Source organism: Leptonychotes weddellii, chromosome 6, assembly GCF_054177405.1.
Source record: "Leptonychotes weddellii isolate Sample4059 chromosome 6, ASM5417740v2, whole genome shotgun sequence".
In the NCBI taxonomy this organism is placed as follows: Eukaryota; Metazoa; Chordata; class Mammalia; order Carnivora; family Phocidae; genus Leptonychotes; species Leptonychotes weddellii.
Genome location: NC_138374.1, coordinates 101308716 through 101328523, shown reverse-complemented (window position 1 = coordinate 101328523; position 19808 = coordinate 101308716). Strand labels below are relative to the sequence as shown.

Below are 19808 nucleotides of genomic sequence, written 5' to 3'. Positions count from 1 at the left end.
AAGTGGTTGGTTTTCTGTTTGTAGATTTGCAGCAGTTCTTTTCTTAGATCTCTGGTTGAGTTCGCAGTGTTCAGAATTATTTGATAGCTATCTCGTTGAGTTTCTGGGACCAAACAAAGCTAAGGTCTCCTCCTCCGGAATCTTGGAGTCTTCAGTCATATTTAATCTTCTTAACAAACTTAGGAGAATTGATATTATCACCATTGACCAGAAGGAAATGGAGATGTGGAAAAATAAAATAATTTTCCCTAGAGTAGCTAGAATTTGAAATCTGGTGTATAGTATTTGACTCCAAAGCAAAGGCTTTTTCTACCGTATTATTTTTAAATTATCAAATATGCTATGTACTATAGAGAATATAAAGTTAACTAATAAATAGTTATTTAAATTATGTATAAGATAGTATATAGTTAAATTTCAAATGAGTCTAATAAATAATTTTATAGTTATTTAGAAAACTGAGGAATCTTTAGCCAAATTGAAATATTTGGCACATAGTAGGCTCAAAATGAAACACTGATTCAATAAATTTATGAATAGGTAAGGATTGGCTTTTAAATATTAAGTAAAGTTTGAATTGGTGGAAAGAAAGTGCAAGGCCATTTTAGGTATAGGGGACAACATAAGCAAATGTGAGAAGCAAACTTGTGAAAAGACTAATAAAATTCATCAGGAGATAAGAATTAATGTTTAGGAGCACTGTAAGTTAAGGTTGGGAAAAGTGAATTGGAGATCAGATTGTGATGAAGAATTTGAATTACAAGGCTAAGGTGTTTGAATGTTACAGTTATTAGAGAACCAGAGAGTAATAGTGGTACTGATCATTTGTATGGGCATATGGACAATAGAATGTAATGGGTAAGACTGTGGGCTTTGGAGCAAAACTGTCTGAGTTAAAACCCTGGTACTGCCCTCTACCAGCTTTGTAATCCTGAGCAAATTACTCAGCCTCTCTGTGCTCTAATTTCCCCACTAATCAAAGGGAAATAATAGTTTTTAACTCATAGAACCATTGTGAGGATTAAATGAGTTATTATATGGAAAAATAGAGAACAATCCTTAGGAAATAGTAAGCATTCTGTAAATATTAACTGTTATCATTTATATGACATTACAGTGTTCATTTGCTTTTATTTTCAATTGTCTTTATGTGTACTATGTCTTTTAATTTTCACAGCAACTCTGTGAGGTAGATATTACTATAACCAGTTTAATAACAGAGAGAGCAAAGCTAAGGAAGTTATATCATGCTAGAAATCCTTAGCTGACAAAATTGATCTTTTAGTTCTAAACAATTTCACTGTGATTCTCTGTCATCTAAGAAACTAATGGAACAATGGAATAACTTGCCAAAGTCAAGTTTTGGGAAAATTATTCTGGTGAAATTTTGCAGAGTGAAATGAAGAAGGGAAAGAACCTGGATGCAAGTTTGTTATGCTCTTGAGATGACCTAGGCTTAGGTTTTATTTATAAAAACTTTTTATGTCAAGGAGTGTGTCATTGAGAATTAAGAAAAAAGACAATTATAGGAGACATTATGAATTTTCTAACTAAGCAATTGATATTTTTTCAGCTGTATTTAAACTTGAAACAGATAGAAGTATATGGCCCTTGATAAGAATATATCGGGGTGGCTTTCTTCTGATTGAATTCCTTTTTCTACTGGGCATCAACACATATGGTTGGAGACAGGCTGGAGTGAATCATGTGCTCATTTTCGAACTTAATCCAAGAAGCAATTTGTCTCATCAGCATCTTTTTGAGGTAATCAAAGCAAGACATAAAGTCCCATGAATTTATTTCACATTAGCTATATAGCTGGTTTCGTGGATACTGAAATCCATCTTCTACTTGAAGAAGGTTATTGACATTATATCTAAACATGTATCCTCCCTTTGTTTTATTAAAGATATTTCTGAGTAATGGAAAAATAAAAATAACAGTTTTCTCTTTGTCTTTCCATCCTTTATCAGATTGCTGGATTCCTTGGGATATTGTGGTGCCTGAGCCTTCTGGCATGCTTCTTTGCTCCAGTTAGTGTCATCCCTACATATGTGTATCCACTTGTCCTTTACGGATTTATGGTTTTCTTTCTTATCAATCCCACCAAAACTTTCTATTATAAGTCACGGTTTTGGCTGCTTAAACTGCTGGTAAGTCCAGAAATTTGTCTACCATTTTTAGAGTGGTATATTGGTCATTAGTTTCCTCCAGGAGGAAACCCAGTGTGCTGTATTGCACAACTCCAGAAAGCGTGGTTCACTTTGTAGTCTGTGTGAGTGGTGCTCTAGAGCCAGGGGTGTAGAATATAGTGTAATTGGTCTACCTTTTATTGTACAGTGAAGTGGCCCTGGGAAAAACACTCATGCATTTTTTTTCCTCTTAAAAAAGAGTATAAAGTGCCCACCTATTGAAATGAATTTGCAAATTAATAATAATTAATTCATGATCAATTTAAGTACTTTTAAATACAAATCATTTAACCAGCTGTGATAACACGTAGAACTCTTCGAATTTCTTTTTTTTTTAGAAGTGGTGAAACTGTTATTTTCCTCTAAATTGATAGTAGTAGTGAAACATTTTTATTTTACAAGAGATTAGTTCTCTAAAAGCATTTAAGAATATCTTACCAGATTGACAGCTTTAATTTGAGAAACTTTGATTCTTGTTGATAATAAATTCCATTTCTTCTTCCGCTTTACCTAGTTCTTTAATGATCTCAAAATCCTACAGTCGCAGCAATAGGATATAGAATTTCTTGAAAAATAGCTACTGTATTTTTTGTGATAGTTTAAAGATAGCTTGGGGAAGGGACTTCTGCTTACTCCTGAGTTAAACCAGCTCTATTTTCAAAATTAATCGGGAATACTCTCCTGTAATTATTTCTTAGGTTGTGAATGACAACTAACAGTAAAGTGAAAATTAATGATTAAATTGACTGGACTCTACACATACTTTTAGAATTCTTGTAATTATTGTCTTACTTTTTTTTTCTACCTTAGAAAGTATACTACTGCCTTGACAATTGTAATTTTGACTTCTCTTTCCTTTGATATGACCCTAAGGTTAGCGGAATTTTTTTTTGTTCTTAGCAATACATTCCCTATATCTAGCATTACTTAAATTTTTTAAATCTGAAGATATAAAATATGGCTTTCCTATTAAAAAACATAGTAAGCACACAGGTAAAAAGCCACTTATGTTCTAGAACAGGTTAAGTATGTATAGCAATCAGGAAAAGAAAATGGCCCAGATCTCCTTGATTTTTTTTTCCCCCAAAGTTGGTTATTATTTATTTGTATTTATTTCTTTCAGTAGGATCTTTATCACAAATTGAGGAATATCCCTCTTTTTCTCCAATTTCATTAAGTATTAATAAATAAAAGAGCAAATCACTCCCATTAAGTATATCACCCGTAGGCCTAACGTTGGGTCTACGTGTGGAACTTAGATCTACAGGAGTATTTTGAAAAGTTTGCAATCATCTTTCATACATTTTGTTATCATTTAGAAAACATGCTTTTTAAAGGATTTTTTGATGATGAAAATTTGAACCAGTTTTTTTGAAATTTATACCAAAAATAAATCATATCCAGTTAGTACAACAATATTAGATTACCTTTTTATTTTGAGAGTCTTTGTCATTTTATTGCTAGATTTTATGGAATTGTAAAACTTATTTGCATAAAAATGTATTCTTATGGTTATAAGGAAATAACTTTAAGATTATAAATATGTTATCTCTCAACTATTGTGAAATCTCTATATTATTTTGAAATGAGGTTCGAAAGACTCAGAAAACTCAGATGTTATTATGGTTTGCATCATTGCAATAACAGAATAATATCATTGTGTACGTTGTGTGTAAAGTGAGCATTTCCCCAGTGCATCCTTCTCTGCTTAAATAGTAAGCTATGATTCATGCATGACCAGTTAGTCTTATTAGCAGAATGATTCCCCATTGAGTAGACATTTATCAGTATATCTGCTGTGTGCTAATAAATAGGACTTATTGATGGAATAGGTTGGCAATGATGATATAATAAGGAATAAAAGAATAGTAAAATGCACCATCAGAAGCAATGAAATGCACAAGGAAGCACTGTGGTTTGTTATATTTGTAATAATAATTGTATACAGGAAAAATGTTATTTATAGAGCATCTTAATAGTAATTGACCTATTCACTTATTTTAATTCAAGTCTTACTGAGAAAACTTAACCTGAGACTTATTTCTAGTGAATTAACAAAAATATTTCCACCGTAGTTATGTTTCTCTTTTTTAAAAGCCTCATCATAAAGTAAAAGTACATTTCCTTCTTTTTTTTTCCTTTAATTTTTAGTGGAAAAGAATATATGTCACTTAGCTATGGTGGTAGGCACTGGATGCCATTTATATCCATATTCAAATTTGAATCTATGGAATTTATATGCTATACATCTCCCCCAAAAAGCTAAAAAAAATTTTTATTAGAAATTTATGTTGATACTTACATGTCAAATTAGTACAGTTTTTTTGTATTAATTAGGTCATAAATCTCTGCATATCTGTATTTGCCCTAATTAGAAATCCAATTGGGAAACATAAGCAATGGCTCAGATTTTCTAAACAAAAATACGAATTTATTCTTCTAAAAGGCTACTTAAAGTATTTTTTTAAAGATCTGTTGATTTATTTTAGAGAAAGAGAGTTGGAGGGGAAGGGGCAGAGGGAGAGAGTCCTAAGCAGAAACTATGCTGAGCACAGAGCACCCAACATGGGGCTCCATCCCAGGACCCCAAGATCATGACCTGACCTGAAACGAAGAGTTGGACACTTAACCAACTGAGCCACCCAGGTGCCTCAAAGCTACTTAAAGTTTTTAAATTAAAGTCCTTTCCTATATAATTTGGAAATTGATTTTTCAAATAATTTCTTTTGTTTTATAGTAAAATGTTTATGCATGTCTCTACTGTGAGAATAGAGATGTATTTTCATATAATGCACTGTTCTGGACATTTTTATGTGCTAATTTATTTCACCGTTTTAATAACCCTGAGGTTGGAGCTGCTATCAATCCACATTTTATAAATGAGGAAACCTAATTTCAGAGGAGTTTAATGCATATCTAGTAAGTAATGGAGATGGAACATCAGCCCAGGCAGTCTGGTTTCATAATCCTTACTCTTAACCACTGCAGTTGAACAGTGAGACCTGGTAGTGACCTTACCTAAGGTGTTTAACTTTGATATAGTGGTTCAAATTAATTGATTCTTCACAAGCCTCTAAAAGTAAAAATTAACACAGACCTGTACCCCTGAAACAAATAATACATTATATGTTAATAAATAAAAACGTAAATTTAAAAAAATAAATAAAAATAAAAGTAGAAATTAAACTTCATCTCCTTAACTGTTTATCTGCATTAACTTAGAAAATGTTGTTAGCATATATCCTTTGTAATAACTTATTAGTGGCCTTTTTGTGTATGTGGGTAAAATACCAGATATTTTGAATTGTCTCTAGCTTTCTTAACACTGTCACTCAGTGAATCATTATCATTTTAATCAAAATCACAAAGTAGAAGTTGGAAGACCTTAGCCAGAATAAGAAAGGAAGAAGGAGAATTCTCACTCAAAAAGGGGAATTCAGATAAATTTAAGAAGAATTTGACTATGTGTAAATGTCAGGGAGTTCAGTATGATCTGTTAATTTCCTACCCCCCTCACCCCTTAACCTGTCTCTAATTGAGCCAACTTGCTCTCCTTCTTTGTATTTCTAGGATATTTTGTGTATTTATCTGCAATAGCACTTATTACACAGTGCTATCATTATATCTTTAGGTATATATTTGCCCAACCAGACTGTGGGACTTTGAGAGTAGAAACTATGTTTTATTTATCTCTCTACTTCCACAATGACTGACATATAGTAATACTTAATTAATCTTTGTTAAATGCTGAGTGACTATAATTATATTGATTCCTTCCTTAGTTGTATTATACCAACATTTACTATTTCCTCCTTTTTTCATCTTTTCTCTTCTGTAAATTTTCCCTTCCAGTTTCTATTTTCATGCCACTCCCTTCCTTTTGTAGTCTCATTTCCCTATCTCTTTTCTTTCTTAGTCCATTCTCCTCCTCTTATGCTCTTATGGATTTCTGTATTAGCTGGCTTTTGAGGCTGGATTTGGCAGATTATGAGTGTGATGGTAGTCTGTCTCATGTCAGTGAGAAATTTGCCCTAGGCTATCGTTTTCACAGAAGACCTTGACTAGAGATTGAGTTAGATTTCCTGATCCTTTTGATGTTATATCTTAAGTTATCCTCTTGTTCTGTTTCTTTGAATCTTTAAAGTCCACCCTGCACCTCAGTTTCTTAAAATACTATATAAACTGGTAACCTCTTCATGCATAAATGACTAACATCCCAACCATTAAGCCCTCAGCCCTCCCCCCGCCCCTCCCCCCAAAACTTTATGGTTGCAGACGATATACCTTATCTCTCTGGCTTATTGCACAACTTATTGAAAGAGCAAGAGAATGATTTAAGGAATAAGAGAATAGTAAAATGCACCATCAGAAGCAGTGAAATGCACAAAGAAGCTATGGACTCAAAATATATCAGCTCCAGAAAATATTGCAATGCCCTGCAGATATCTGGTCTAATTTCCAAAACCCTAACCCAGTACCTTTCATAGATAGTTGATGCCCAGGATGGATTCATAATATAGCCATTTATCTCCATCAAATAATAAAGAGAAATGTTTACAGAACAAATAGAAAGAACCAGCCAAGTCTGAGGGAAAAGAGCCATTAGTCTCCCATGCTGAATATGTCTACTAAATGAATATAGCTAGATGGCAAGAGAGCTGTTCATTTAGACTTATTTTCTCAAAACTGCTGCTTTGTGAGAATTCCTTGTTTTAGGAGTTCATTTTTACCTGTTTAAGATAGAAAGGATCTGACAGGGTGAGGATAAAAGCTGCCTTCATTCCATCTTCACTTTCCTCAGGGCCTCTCAAGGCATTCTGCACAATTGGAGCCTGTTTCTGATGATTACATTAGTATCTAAGTCTTCCTCTCTCTGCAGTGCCAGATTTCCCTTTGCAGTGCTAAACAGTCTTCCACAGAATAGGTCAGGATGAGTTTGTTCTAGGTCATCTGTAAAAGGGGGATATGAATAGTATCACGCTTATAGAATTGTTACAGTTAATGGATTATGAAAAATACATCATGAGAAAAATATATAGCATGGATTAGTACTCAGTACATTTAATCTGAATTTATTTAACATTGTTTTTATAACAGTGGGGATATGGGTTGATGATTTTTGTGGCATAATTTCAAGATAAATACCATTATTACCATGGCATTAGTGAAATGAAAGTGACTTTGGTTAGAGAATAGGCAGGCATGCTTCAGGTGATGTACCATTCTTCCCTTCCTCTCCCTATAGGCAAAGAAGAGCTTTGTATTCAGTTACCTAAGCTCTCATCCCAGTTAAGATGGGAGGATATTCCAGAAATTATCATAGCACATGGATCCCTAGCAGAATTTACCCTAGAGCCTAACACTAGACATCCTCTCTGTGCTTCTGTCTTCTGCCACCCTCTGCTTTCAGCTTCAACTCTTCCCACCCTCTCTGCTTTCTATTTTCTAACTATAGCTATGCCTGCCTTCTCTACCCCACTTTAGTTTCTTTTCTTGGTTATCTATTCAACTTATTCCCTTCACTACCAATGCTCAACCTAGCCACTGTTGACAGGTCCCTCCTGGTGTTTGTGATTGGCTCATGGGTTTCCATTTTATCGACTAAAGTAATCGTACTGCCTGGTCAGACGCGAGTTAGAGAATTTTAATATGAATTTTCTTGTCTCTGTGTTTTTTGATTTTTTTTCTTTCTCCCAGTTTCGAGTATTTACAGCCCCCTTCCATAAGGTAGGCTTTGCTGATTTCTGGCTGGCCGATCAGCTGAACAGCCTGTCAGTGATATTGATGGACCTGGAATATATGATCTGCTTCTACAGTTTTGAGCTCAAATGGGATGAAAGTGGGGGCCTGTTGCCAAATAATTCAGAAGGTAGGGTATGAATGTGCGTCCATACCTCTAAACTGCCAATGTAAACCAAGAAATATTGGGAATGAGAAATTTAAGATCATGGTGAAAACTCATCCAATAATATTACAAACTTAATTAAATGTACTTGGCACTCTTTTAGCAGTCTCTTTATCTGATATAATTTGGCTCTTAAATTATATGTTATGATTTTAGCCATCCATTTGCCAAGAGATTTGCAACTTATGCTTAAGAGAATTCTAAAACTAAAAAAAAGAAAAAAATTCTAGTACATTGGTAGTTACATCACAAATGCTTTAGTGCCAACAGTTTCCATCACAGTATCACTTTATAATGAGCAAAAATACTGATTATTTAGAGTTAGATCACATGATTTGAGAAAATCATTTTAGATTGTTTTTTGATTCTTATTGGGGATCTTGTTTTTTCTTCTGGCTCTTTTTCCCACTCTTAGTGTATGCCAGGAGTTCAAGTTATTAAGGAATTTTGCCTTAATGACAAAGACCAAATTTAGGCAGATTATGTAACAACTGACTAATAAAGTTAATCAAGCCAGCGGCAACACATTTTCATTGATTTGCCAGCAGACCACAACTCTGTTTACAGAACAAATAGAAAGAACCAGCCAAGTCTGAGGGAAAAGTAGCTTGATTGCACTATAATGCATTCTCAGAATTTGAAGAAAAATTAATTTACCAACTCCATTCTTCTCATTTAAAAATATAAACTCTGCTCTTCATTAAAAAAGGGTGGAGTAGAGCATGTATAACCCATTGCCATATATTAAGGCAGTTTGGAGTTCATGAAGTTGGCTAGAGTCATCAGTGATATTTGTATGTTTCCCATATGTATTAAATTACGGAACTTTTTTTTCCTTTGATTAGTGTACTCATCTTCTAATTTTCCTATAGTTCTATCACATTCCAAAGAAAGTGATTCAGAACAGGTAGTCTGAAATATGAGAGGGCAGATTTTCCCTGTAGGTTCACTGTGTGTATTTACCTTCTTTCCTTGGCTTATCTATCACTAAAAAGTTTGAGAATATAATTGTTACAAAGAAGAAAGTGATTCTGAAACATACGCTTCTTGCTTTTATGGACTTTTGATATAACGAAATGATGTGAACAGGCTATTTTTTAAAATTACAATTTTTTCTTCTTTGAAATCTTCACAGAACCAGAAATTTGCCACAAATATTCATATGGTGTACGGGCCATTGTTCAGTGCATTCCTGCTTGGCTTCGCTTCATCCAGTGCCTGCGCCGATACCGAGACACAAAAAGGGCCTTTCCTCATTTAGTTAATGCTGGGAAATACTCCACAACTTTCTTCACGGTGACGTTTGCAGCCCTTTACAGCACTCACAAAGGTATTCTGTGATTGACTGTGAAGACATTTTTAAAACCCAAAGATTTTTCACTACTTAAATCTGTTTCTTACTCTTGTTACTTTTCCATTTGTCATGCTCTTTTTTTCCATTGGAGTTCCAGTCCCCTTAGTTATACTAGTTTGTTCTTGAACACAATTTTAGTCTCATTCCAGTATTTACTAACAAGTACCACTAAAAAGAGTCAAGGTCATCCAGAATTAGAGGATTTGTGATAATGTGTGAAATCCTGAATTATGTTTAATATGCTCTATCTTAGACACCTTGGGCTTTCATTTGTTTTTTTAGACTTCTTGGTCATTAATGAGGTTGGGAAATGCTAGGTGAAAAAGATTCCCTCTGGCAATCACGTATATTTTTAATCGCTTTCCTTCACCAAGTAGTAAGGATTGTTTCCAGCCCATTTAACTGCAAATTGAGTTCTCTGATCTCTCTAGTTTCTTATCTCCATAGCAACCAGTTATTACTTGAGACTGCTCTTCTGTTGGGAGGAGAAAAAAGCTTTTAGGTTCTGAGCCACATGCAGTCAGTCCTTTTGAATTTTTAACCTTTTTCCAAGAACTGTCAATCAAAGATCTTGCTTTCTTTTACTTTAAAATGCATTCTATCTTTGTCTATTTAAATCAATATCAGCCCACAACTTAGAGGCTGCACCCTCATCTGTGAGTGGTAAAGAAATGTTACTTATTGAAATTATTATAATTATTTTTTAATTGTTAAGTAAATTTTTTTTCAGTGACTTTCTTTAATTGAAACACTGTATTTTAGGAACCTTAGCTAGTAGCTCCTAGCTACTTATCTAAAGTATGTCTGATGGTCTTGAAAGACTGGGACAGTGGATTTTTGTGAGGCTTGCAATTTGGTCCAGTAGAACACTTTGTAACATACTTCCACTTTTTACAGTAGATTCTGCAGTTACAATAATATTGATAATGCAGCCAATAATTTCATCACTATGTAGGCACTCTTATTAAATGATATAATTTAACTAAGTGCTTCAGTGAAAGAAACACATCCTGAAAGCTCCCGTAACTTTAACTTTTGCTAAGGATTGCTATTCTTTAGTCTGGGCATGCATCATGATTCACAAGGTTGTTACTAGAGAATTTATAAGTCAGGCAACTGATTTGATAATGGTACCTTATGCCTTAACAACCCTTTAGTTTTCTCCCATGGGGCGTAACATGTTTTTTTGGTGGAATATTTAGGATATAACTTATCTTTAACTATACTGATACCATTCAGGATGAAGCTGAAAATCTGAATTCCTCAAATCTGCACTGGTTTCACAGTGGCTCAGTTGTTAAGCGTCTGCCGAAGCTCACGTCATGATCCCAGGGTACTGGGATCGAGCCCCCTATCGGGCTCCCTGCTCCACGGGAGGCCTGCTTCTCCCTCTCCCTCTGCGCCTGCTTGTGTTCCTTCTCTCACTGTGTCTCTCTCTCTCTCAAATAAATAAATAAAATCTTAAAAAAAAATAAAAAAATAAACTGAAGAAAGTAAAGAATTAAACATAAACTAAATGAAAAAAGGATTTGAGGGGCGCCTGGGTGGCTCAGATGGTTGAGCGTCTGCCTTCGGCTCAGGTCATGATCCCGGGGTCCTGGGATCGAGTCCCGCATCAGGCTCCTGGCCGAGCCGGGAGCCTGCTTCTCCCTCTGCCTCTGCCTCTCCCCCTGCTCATGCTATCTCTGTGTCTCAACTGAATAAATAAAATCTTTAAAAAAAAAAAAAAAGAAAAAAGGATTTGATTTGTTAGTCATTAGAATCATTCACCTTCTTTGTTTACAGTGAGTATACCAAAAAGCTTGAGTAGAGTAGGACTATAGGATGTTTAATTTCAGATGTTCCTTGTTTAGTTCAGCATGCTCGAGAAACAATTAGGAAAATCAAGATATTGTTAATTTCATTACACATTTGCCAGTGCAGTATTTTTTGTTAAAATGCTTTATCTTATGATATTAAGTGTTTTTCTTTTTCTTTTAAATCTTGGAACTACAGATTACACTCCTCCAGTTTATAGAGAATATCTGCCATATCCTCTAACTGGAAAACTAGTCAGCCAAATTAGAAAAAGTTTTGACTTAAATTAACATACTTACATACACCCTTTGTAAACATCTCAATTCTGAGGTAGGTAGATGAATGGGTAGGCAGGTGCATAGATAGGCAGATAGAATAAGCACGCATTCAGTAAGTATTATTGTGAATATTCTGTGTATCAGTTGTGCTAGCACTAAAAGCAACAAACAGCATATCATTCTTGCTCTTAAAAATTTACGATCTAGTAAGGGAGTAGGTAAAAAGGCAGTAATTAGTTGTACAACAATTGCAATTGTGAATATGCATAAAACTTCTGAACTGTATGCTTAGAAGTGGTTAAGATGATAAATTTTATGCTATGTGTTTTTGACCACAATAAAAAAAAAAAAAGACATTAAAATAGTGGGTAGAGAAATAAGCAGGGTACCGTAATAGCCTACAGATAGCACAAGTCCCTAACCCAACCCCCAGTAGAGACTTCCCAGAGGTGAGCTATCTTATTGCCTGTGTTAAGGAGAATTCCAGTTATCCCATTATGTGTTTTGCCCTAGGCTGTGTAATTGTGAGTGGTGGGAGTGTTTCTGTTTCTCACTTCTGTTGATCTTCAGCCTGGGGCTTCCAACCCCCGCCCCCCAGACAGAACCGCCCCTTTAAAGTGGAGATTATAGTATATATTCTGTTTACTTCACAAATTTCTTGTTAAGGATTAAATAAGGTATAGAGTACATGGAATCACCTTATAAACTCTAACTTGCTACACAAATGGAATTTATCATTAAATAGAATTTTCTTTGCTGTCTAGAGCTGGTATATGTGTGACTTCCTTTATGGAAAATCTTTTTAAGAGAAGCCCTTATGATCCCTTGGGTGGGGGCGTTGTACTGGACAAGTATCAGTTAGGAATGTGTTTGGCTTTTTGTTCATGTAACACAGATGTTTACTCACTAAACTTGATTCATGTCCCACAGTCAAATTTTTTTCTTAAAGATTTTATTTATTTATTTGACAGAGAGAGACACAGCGAGAGAGGGAACACAAGCAGGGGGAGTGGGAGAGGGAGAAGTAGGCTTCCCGAGGAGCAGGGAGCCCGATGTGGGGCTTGATCCCAGGACCCTGGGATCATGACCTGAGTCTAAGGCAGCTGCTTAACGGCTGAGCCACCCAGGTGCCCCCACAGTCAAATTTTTAAAAAGCAAGCATTTTTTAGAGGGACCATTGGTTATATATCTTAATCATATCTGTAAAATTAAAAAAAAACACACACTTTGTATTGTTGACATAGTAAATATTTATATCACAATTTTTTTTTTCTTTCCAAAAACCCTAAAACGGGAAAAAATTAAAAAGACAACTCAGGGACAGTTGAGTGATGGTCAAAAGTAGAATTTGATTTCTCTTGTTTTGTTGGACAGTGTTCCAAGAGAAAAGGTATCAGAAAACATACACTTTAGAAATAATTCTTGAGGGCACCTGGGTGGCTCAGTCATTAAGCGTCTGCCTTCAGCTCAGGTCATGATCTCAGGGTCCTGGGATCGAGCCCCGCATTGGGCTCCCTGCTCCACGGGAAGCCTGCTTCTCCCTCTCCCACTCACCCTGCTTGTGTTCCCGCTCTCGCTGTGTCTCTCTCTGTCAAATAAATAAAATCTTAAAAAAAAAAAAGTTTATATAAAAAAAAAATCTGCCTTCATTACCTTAAAAAAAATCCTTGATCCGAAAAAATAGGGTTTGTATGGTTAATGGGGTAGATATTTTTCTATTGGATTTGTAAGTGTTATGATAAAGGATAAATTTTATGAGAAGGGGAAAGTGTAGAAGATGGTGAGGTAACCTTGTTCAGATTCAGGAATCTGAGTCTTCAGAGAACTAGCCTATAAGAGTTACCATAGTAACTGCATTATTGGGGGCATTTTCGAGGTTGTTTCAAAGGTTATGTCTATGCTGCATGATTTGTAAAAAGGAAGCACAAGGGTTACCTCTGTACCTAGAATCATTTTTTTAATGGCAAGGAAGGGGTTTAGACCCATTTTAGGGAGACTAATTATAGTATTTCAGCTAGCCCTTGCTTGTTATAGTAAGAAGGAGACACATTTTAAATATTTCAGTATATTTTACTTTCCATCAATTTTAGGCACAAAAGAATTTAGCAGCCAATCTCCATATTTTAAGAATTCACATTTCATTACAAGCCTAAATTTGAAGCCAACTCCTACAAGTTTTTTGTTGGAATTAGGATTGGAGGAGACAGGAAAGTGTTTTGAATGTTTTTTGTGTGTCCTTGAGGTTTCTTGGCTTTGGCAAGAAAAAGCCTGTGGGAGGTACAATAATAAAAAAAGCCATTGTGTTATTTCTGACCCGTTGATGGGGAAAGAGAGCACTTTGTTAGATTTTCTGTTTTTCATTTATAGTTTCCAACATTCTAAAATATTCATAAATTCTCAGTGGGTTTTGCTCTTTGCTGTTCTCTAAATCTATAGAAAAAAGCTTACTTTAAAAATACTTAAATGTTTTACTTTAAAATTTTTTATTAGCATTTGCTAACAAGCATTTGCTATTAGACTTTTAAAAATACTTAGAAAATAAGAGATATTCTCTGCTCATTTAAAAGCTGAGTTCATTTATGTTTGTTTGCTTTGTTGTTTTCCAGTGCCCTGAGCCCTTCTAGATCCCTTCTTGTTTAACATTCTGTAAGGGGTGTTGTGCCCCCTAATGAGGATTCCTCAGCAGTAGTGCAGTGCCTTCAGTGCAAATAGTCATTCCATTGTTTTGAGTGAGCACACATAGTCCTGAAGAGCTTCCTCTCTGGGGTATGGCCAGTATGTAACTCTGTTTCTACCCTGAATAATAGGCTGCTGTGCCAGAATTTCCAAATTTTAGCCTTGTTATATTATAATAGAAACACTAATAATTTTTAATTCTCTAGGGAAACTTTTGTTTCATTAATTTTTTTTAAACACATACACAAAAATTTTAAAAACAACTCATTTGGATAAATGCTTTCACTTTTGGCATACTATTAAAAGTAGCTCAAATCTTTAACCCTTTTGAAATTTGATATATTCTACTGTAATTTCTCTAGCCTAACTAATGCAGACAAGAAATAGATTTAAAAAAAAAATTCATTATTTGTCAATATTGGTTTAAATTCTGCTGATGCTAAAATCAAATGTGAGATATTGTTTGCTTCTGATTATTAATTTGACTTTTACAAATATTTCTCAAGAAGCTTTTATCTACTTGGTATTATACTAATTTTAAATGGTTTAATAAATATAAACCAACAATCCCATTTATATTTCATCTTAAATTGCTTTAAAAATATTAATTATAGTTTTGAATAAATTAAATTTCCTTTGTATCTTCTTTGTCATCTTAAAAAAAAAACAAAACGCATATCCTTATACCCAGATACCATTTTTGTTGTCTTTTCTGTAGTCACCTTTGTTTTTCTTAATTGCTCATACAACTGATCCATGTAGTTTGTTAGCATTTCTATATAAATTATATTGCTTTGAAGCACTCATGTACAAAGTTTAAAGTTTAAAAATAATCTGTATATTGCTTAGAAACTGGGAAGGAGGCTCTGTGATGTTTAAAATAAGAAGTTGAACATTATGAATTCAACTTACGGAACAATTTTATCTAGTTGGAAAGGAATTTAAAGACAGTTGCTTGCAAACAGAATTTTTAACTTTCATATCAATTTATTATGTGTAATTTTACATGAGAACATTGGTGGAAAGTATAAACATCAATGAAAATTGTGTCTAGGTATTCTCAGCAGAAAAAGAAAAAATGAGCAGGCAAATGTATTATTGGATATGAATTCTAGCTTTTTTCTTGATTAGTAGATTATATATGAATCTATTTCCTTCAGAGTTTTATAGTATAATACAGTAAGTTTATTAACCAGCTATTGCTACATAATAAGTCACCCCAAAACTCAGTAACTTAAAACAGCAGTAATTTATTCTCAATTATGCATCTGTGGGTCAGCTGGGAATTGGAGGAACTAGGCTGGACTCAGGCGGACAGCACTGTTTTAGGTCACTGTTCTGCTGGGCTTTTGGCTCTTCCATGCGGGTTTGGTTTGAGTCTTCTGTTCTATGTGTTTCATCTTGGGGCCCCAACCAAAGAGGGAGTAGTTACCCCCAAGGAAAACTCTTCACATGGTACTAGCAGAAACAATTCCTATTGCATACACACATTGGTAAGCCTCTGCTTGCTTCATATCTGCTAACCTCCTCTTAAACAGAAAGTCCTATGTCCAGGCCCAAAGGAAGTCTGCTCATTCTGAAGCCAAAGCAAATTATTAAACACAACATCAATGGAGTAAGAATCATGAGAGAAGGGTATTGGTGGTGGGGAGGTGGTGAATATTTTTAAACTGTAATCTACCACAACACAAATCAATTTTAACTGATTTTTTAATTGGAAAAGGATATAAACAAATAATTTTACAGAGTAATTAAACATGGCTAATAAACATATGGAAAGTGTTCTACTTCACTGATACCAAAATAAATGCAAGGTGAAATATTTAATCAAAGAAGTGATGATGCTTATTGTTATCAAGGATGTAGAGATGAATACTCATTCTGTTCCTAGAGTATAAATTGGTAAGTAATTTGGTAATTCTACCAAGAGTCTTAAAATCATTCATACCTTTTGACCTAGTAACACGCTTTCCATAACTTTTTCCTAAGAAAGTAATAAGAGAGGTGGGTAGAAATGAACTTACATTTACAGTATTATATAGTAAAAAACTGAAATGATATAATGTCCATGGGAAAATAACATGGTACATGGAATATTATATAGTGGCTTGTCAAAAGTAATGCAAAGCACCTGCAAATAGTAGATGAAGAATAATCATATTATCAAAAGCTAGTATTTATTGAATATTTCTATGGGTCAAACACTCTTTTAAGCATTTAACATGTATTGACTCATTTAATCTTCACAGCAGCCCTATGAGAATTAGAATCAGAGCTGGACAGTAATTAAAGTGGCAAAAGCACATTTTATTCAGGATCTACTGAAGTAGAGGAAAAGAGATCTCAGTAGAGAACTAGGCTCAATTCTGAGTATAGGAACAAACAAATGAGGATTTATAGCCAAGGAGAAGGGTAGGGGTCGGTGGATGAAAAATTACTAAAAGGCAACATCAGGGGTGAGGGAGGATTCTGGTTAAACTGACTGGACAGGATTCTTGCTAAAGGAAGACCAAAATGATTAGATGAAGAGTGGAGGATAAAGAATTTGGTATCTAGAGTGACTTAGTAAGATTCTTGCTACAGCTGGGTGACGTAGACTTGACAAGGATGTGTTGCATTTCTTTGTTTCCTATCATGTGGGATTCTCAGGGGCTGCCTGTAAATATTTTTTGGTTGCTTCTGAATAATAACCTTGGGCATAATTTCTTTTAAAGGCAGAATTGTACTGCTTGCAACTATTTTATCCCTACTCTCCTTAAAATGAGCATTCACCAAAGTGGAATACTAAAGCCTACCCAATTTCATAGCTGGTGTAGAAAAGACTGAATTCCTGAGGAAAGATGAACTGAAAGTCTAGGATCTGTTGTATTATCTTCCTTTTCCTTCTCAGTTATGAATACACGAACAGTCCATGACTTACCGTGGTTCAACTTAATGATGTGAAAAGCGATCCTCATTCATAGAAACCATACTTCACGTTCTGAATTTTGATCTTTTCCCAGGCTAGCGATCTGTAGTAAGATACTCTGATGATGCTGGGCAGTAGCAGCAGCTACAGCTCTGACTGACCACGCAATCACAAGGGTAAATTGACCAACACACTTAGAATCGTTCTGGTTGTCACTTTCAGTGTAGTGTTCAGTTACATGAGATATCCAGCATTGTGTATAAAATAGGCTTTGTGTTAGATGATTTTGCCCAACTGTAGGCTAATGTAAATGTTCTGAGCACAGTAGACTAGGTGTATTGAATTCATTTTCGACTCATGATGTTTTCAGCTTACCATGGGTTTATTTGGTTGTAACCCCATCATACATCGAGGAAGATCTGTATGACTAAGTATATTTCCTTCCTCAAGAATGAAAAAAACTGATATTTGAAATCAGTTTTTAAAAATCTTTCCTTTAAACTTTCTGTTGCAGAAAGTGGAGAAAGTTAAACCACCTTGAGAGATACATCTGACTCTGTTCAATTTAATCAAGTCCTCTGCCAGTAAGGATTTCAAAAGTACCATCTTAGTGAAAGGCACTATTTTGTCTGAGAGAACATGGGCTTTGGAGCTAGATACACTGACTAGGTTAACTTAGCCCCTTACTAATTATGTCACCCTGAGAAAGTAACTCAACTTCTTTGAGTTAGAGGTTAGTAAAATTGAGATAATAATTCCTACCTCATAAATTTATTATGAGAATTAAATTGTGTAAGTATACTATAACTGATGGTAATTGGTTATTGGTATCTTTTCTGTGATCTGTAATGAAAGTGTGAAAAACCTCTCCAGCAAAATATTAGGAAAGGGGTTTTAACTACAGACATGGAAGAATTCAAAATAATTATGAGTAGGTATCTTGATAAAATGGGCAGTTTATTTTTATGAAATTGTAAATTAGCAAAATAAATGCAGGAAAACATATAAAATCTAAATTATAAATTAAGGACGGTTTTCCTTATTCTTTTGGTTCTCATTGAAGTGTCAGGGCAAAATGTTTTCACAAGTGAAACCTTTCAAACCTTCAAGGAACAGATAGTTTGTGACATTTAAAACTGTTTCAAAACTTAAAGAAAGTATCTTTTTTCTCTTTTAAAAACCAGCATAGGGGCGCATGGGTGGTTCAATCATTAAGTGTCTGCCTTCGGCTCAGGTCATGATCCCAGGGTCCTGGGATCGAGCCCTGCATCGGGCTCCCTGCTCAGCAGGGAGCCTGCTTCTCCCTCTCCCTCTGTCTGCTGTTCCCCCTACTTGTGCTCTCTCTCTCTCTCTTTCTGTCAAATAAATAAATAAATAAAATCTTTTAAAAAACAGCGTAATTCAGAGAAAGATATTCCTCAGTAAAACTATGACCCAGTGTTACATATGAACATACCAGAAAAATTCCTAATAAAACATTAGGAGCTAGAACCCACCAGAATGTTAAAAGTGTAATATACTATGACTAAGATATTTTAGGGATATTTTACCATATCACTGTACTGGAGGAGAAAAGCCATGTGATCATCTCACTAAATGCCAGAGACATTGACTAATTAAAAAAAAAAAATATATATATATATATATATATATATGTAAGGTTACATCTTAAATACAGCAAGTACTATATTTTTATACACACACACACACCTATCATGACTAAAGGTGAAATATTAGAGACATTCTCATTAAAATCTGGACTAACATAGGGTATCTGCCATCATCACTATAATTTAAGATTCTTCAGACCATTACTCTTATGTAAGAAAATGAAAAGAAAGTAAGAATATTAAAAATTTTAAAAGCATGAATAAAAGTATATCAGCATTTATAAATAATATGATTGTCCAGTGCTCTCACTTTATTTGCCTTTTTATGAAATTCTTATGGTGAATGTGCAATTTTTTATGAACAGGAAAACAGTTATTTTCATTTAAAAAATTAAAAGGGTGTTGGCCTTGACTATGTTTCTAAAGCTCTTTTTTGGCCTCTTATATTCTGTTACTCTAACAGAGCTATTTGCCAGTATGTAGCTTCTTGGCACTCATGATTTCATTTAGAATCTGATATCAACCTTGTAAGAAAGTAAACTGGTTGATTGATTGATTTTTAAGTCAGGAAGGTTAAATTGCCTGCCCCAGGTCACATGGCAGTAGGTAGCAAAACAAGAATTCTCAGTCTTTGAATCCATTCCTTTTTACACTCTAAAAAGTTATATTTTCCAACAAGGTGCAAGATGTGATGCTATGATTCTCAAGCTTTGGTATGTATATGAATTACCATGGATTATTACTTAAAAACACTTAATTCTTGGGCCCACCTTCAGTCTGATTCAGTAGGAATAGGGTGATGACCCAGAAGTTTGCCTTTTTACATGTGCCTCATGATGCTCCTACTGACCACACATAAGTAAATTGTAGAATGTAAAGAATAGAGATTTCAAATGGATGTGGTGTTGAGCAAATATGGAAACTACTGAGTTTGGGTACTGCTTCCTCCTACTGTACTATTTGTAAGATCTTGGACAGCCAAGCAATGAATGGTAGGGAAGCATAGAACATTTTGAATGAGAGCATGGGCTTTAAATTATAGCACCTTGAACATGTTACCTGATAATAACAGTCCCCACTTCATAAGA

The 19808-nt window shown here is 34.6% G+C and overlaps 1 protein-coding gene across 1 annotated transcript in view; it reads left to right on the top strand.

Moving 5' to 3' along the window:
* Positions 1-19808, top strand: part of XPR1 (xenotropic and polytropic retrovirus receptor 1) — a 221256-nt gene that overhangs the window by 156757 nt on the left and 44691 nt on the right. Inside the window, exons 7-11 of the mRNA XM_081823199.1 lie at positions 1394-1427; positions 1556-1764; positions 1974-2153; positions 7890-8061; positions 9233-9427. Of these exons, the coding sequence (XP_081679325.1) occupies positions 1394-1427; positions 1556-1764; positions 1974-2153; positions 7890-8061; positions 9233-9427 (790 nt within the window). The remainder of the gene's footprint in view (positions 1-1393; positions 1428-1555; positions 1765-1973; positions 2154-7889; positions 8062-9232; positions 9428-19808) is intronic.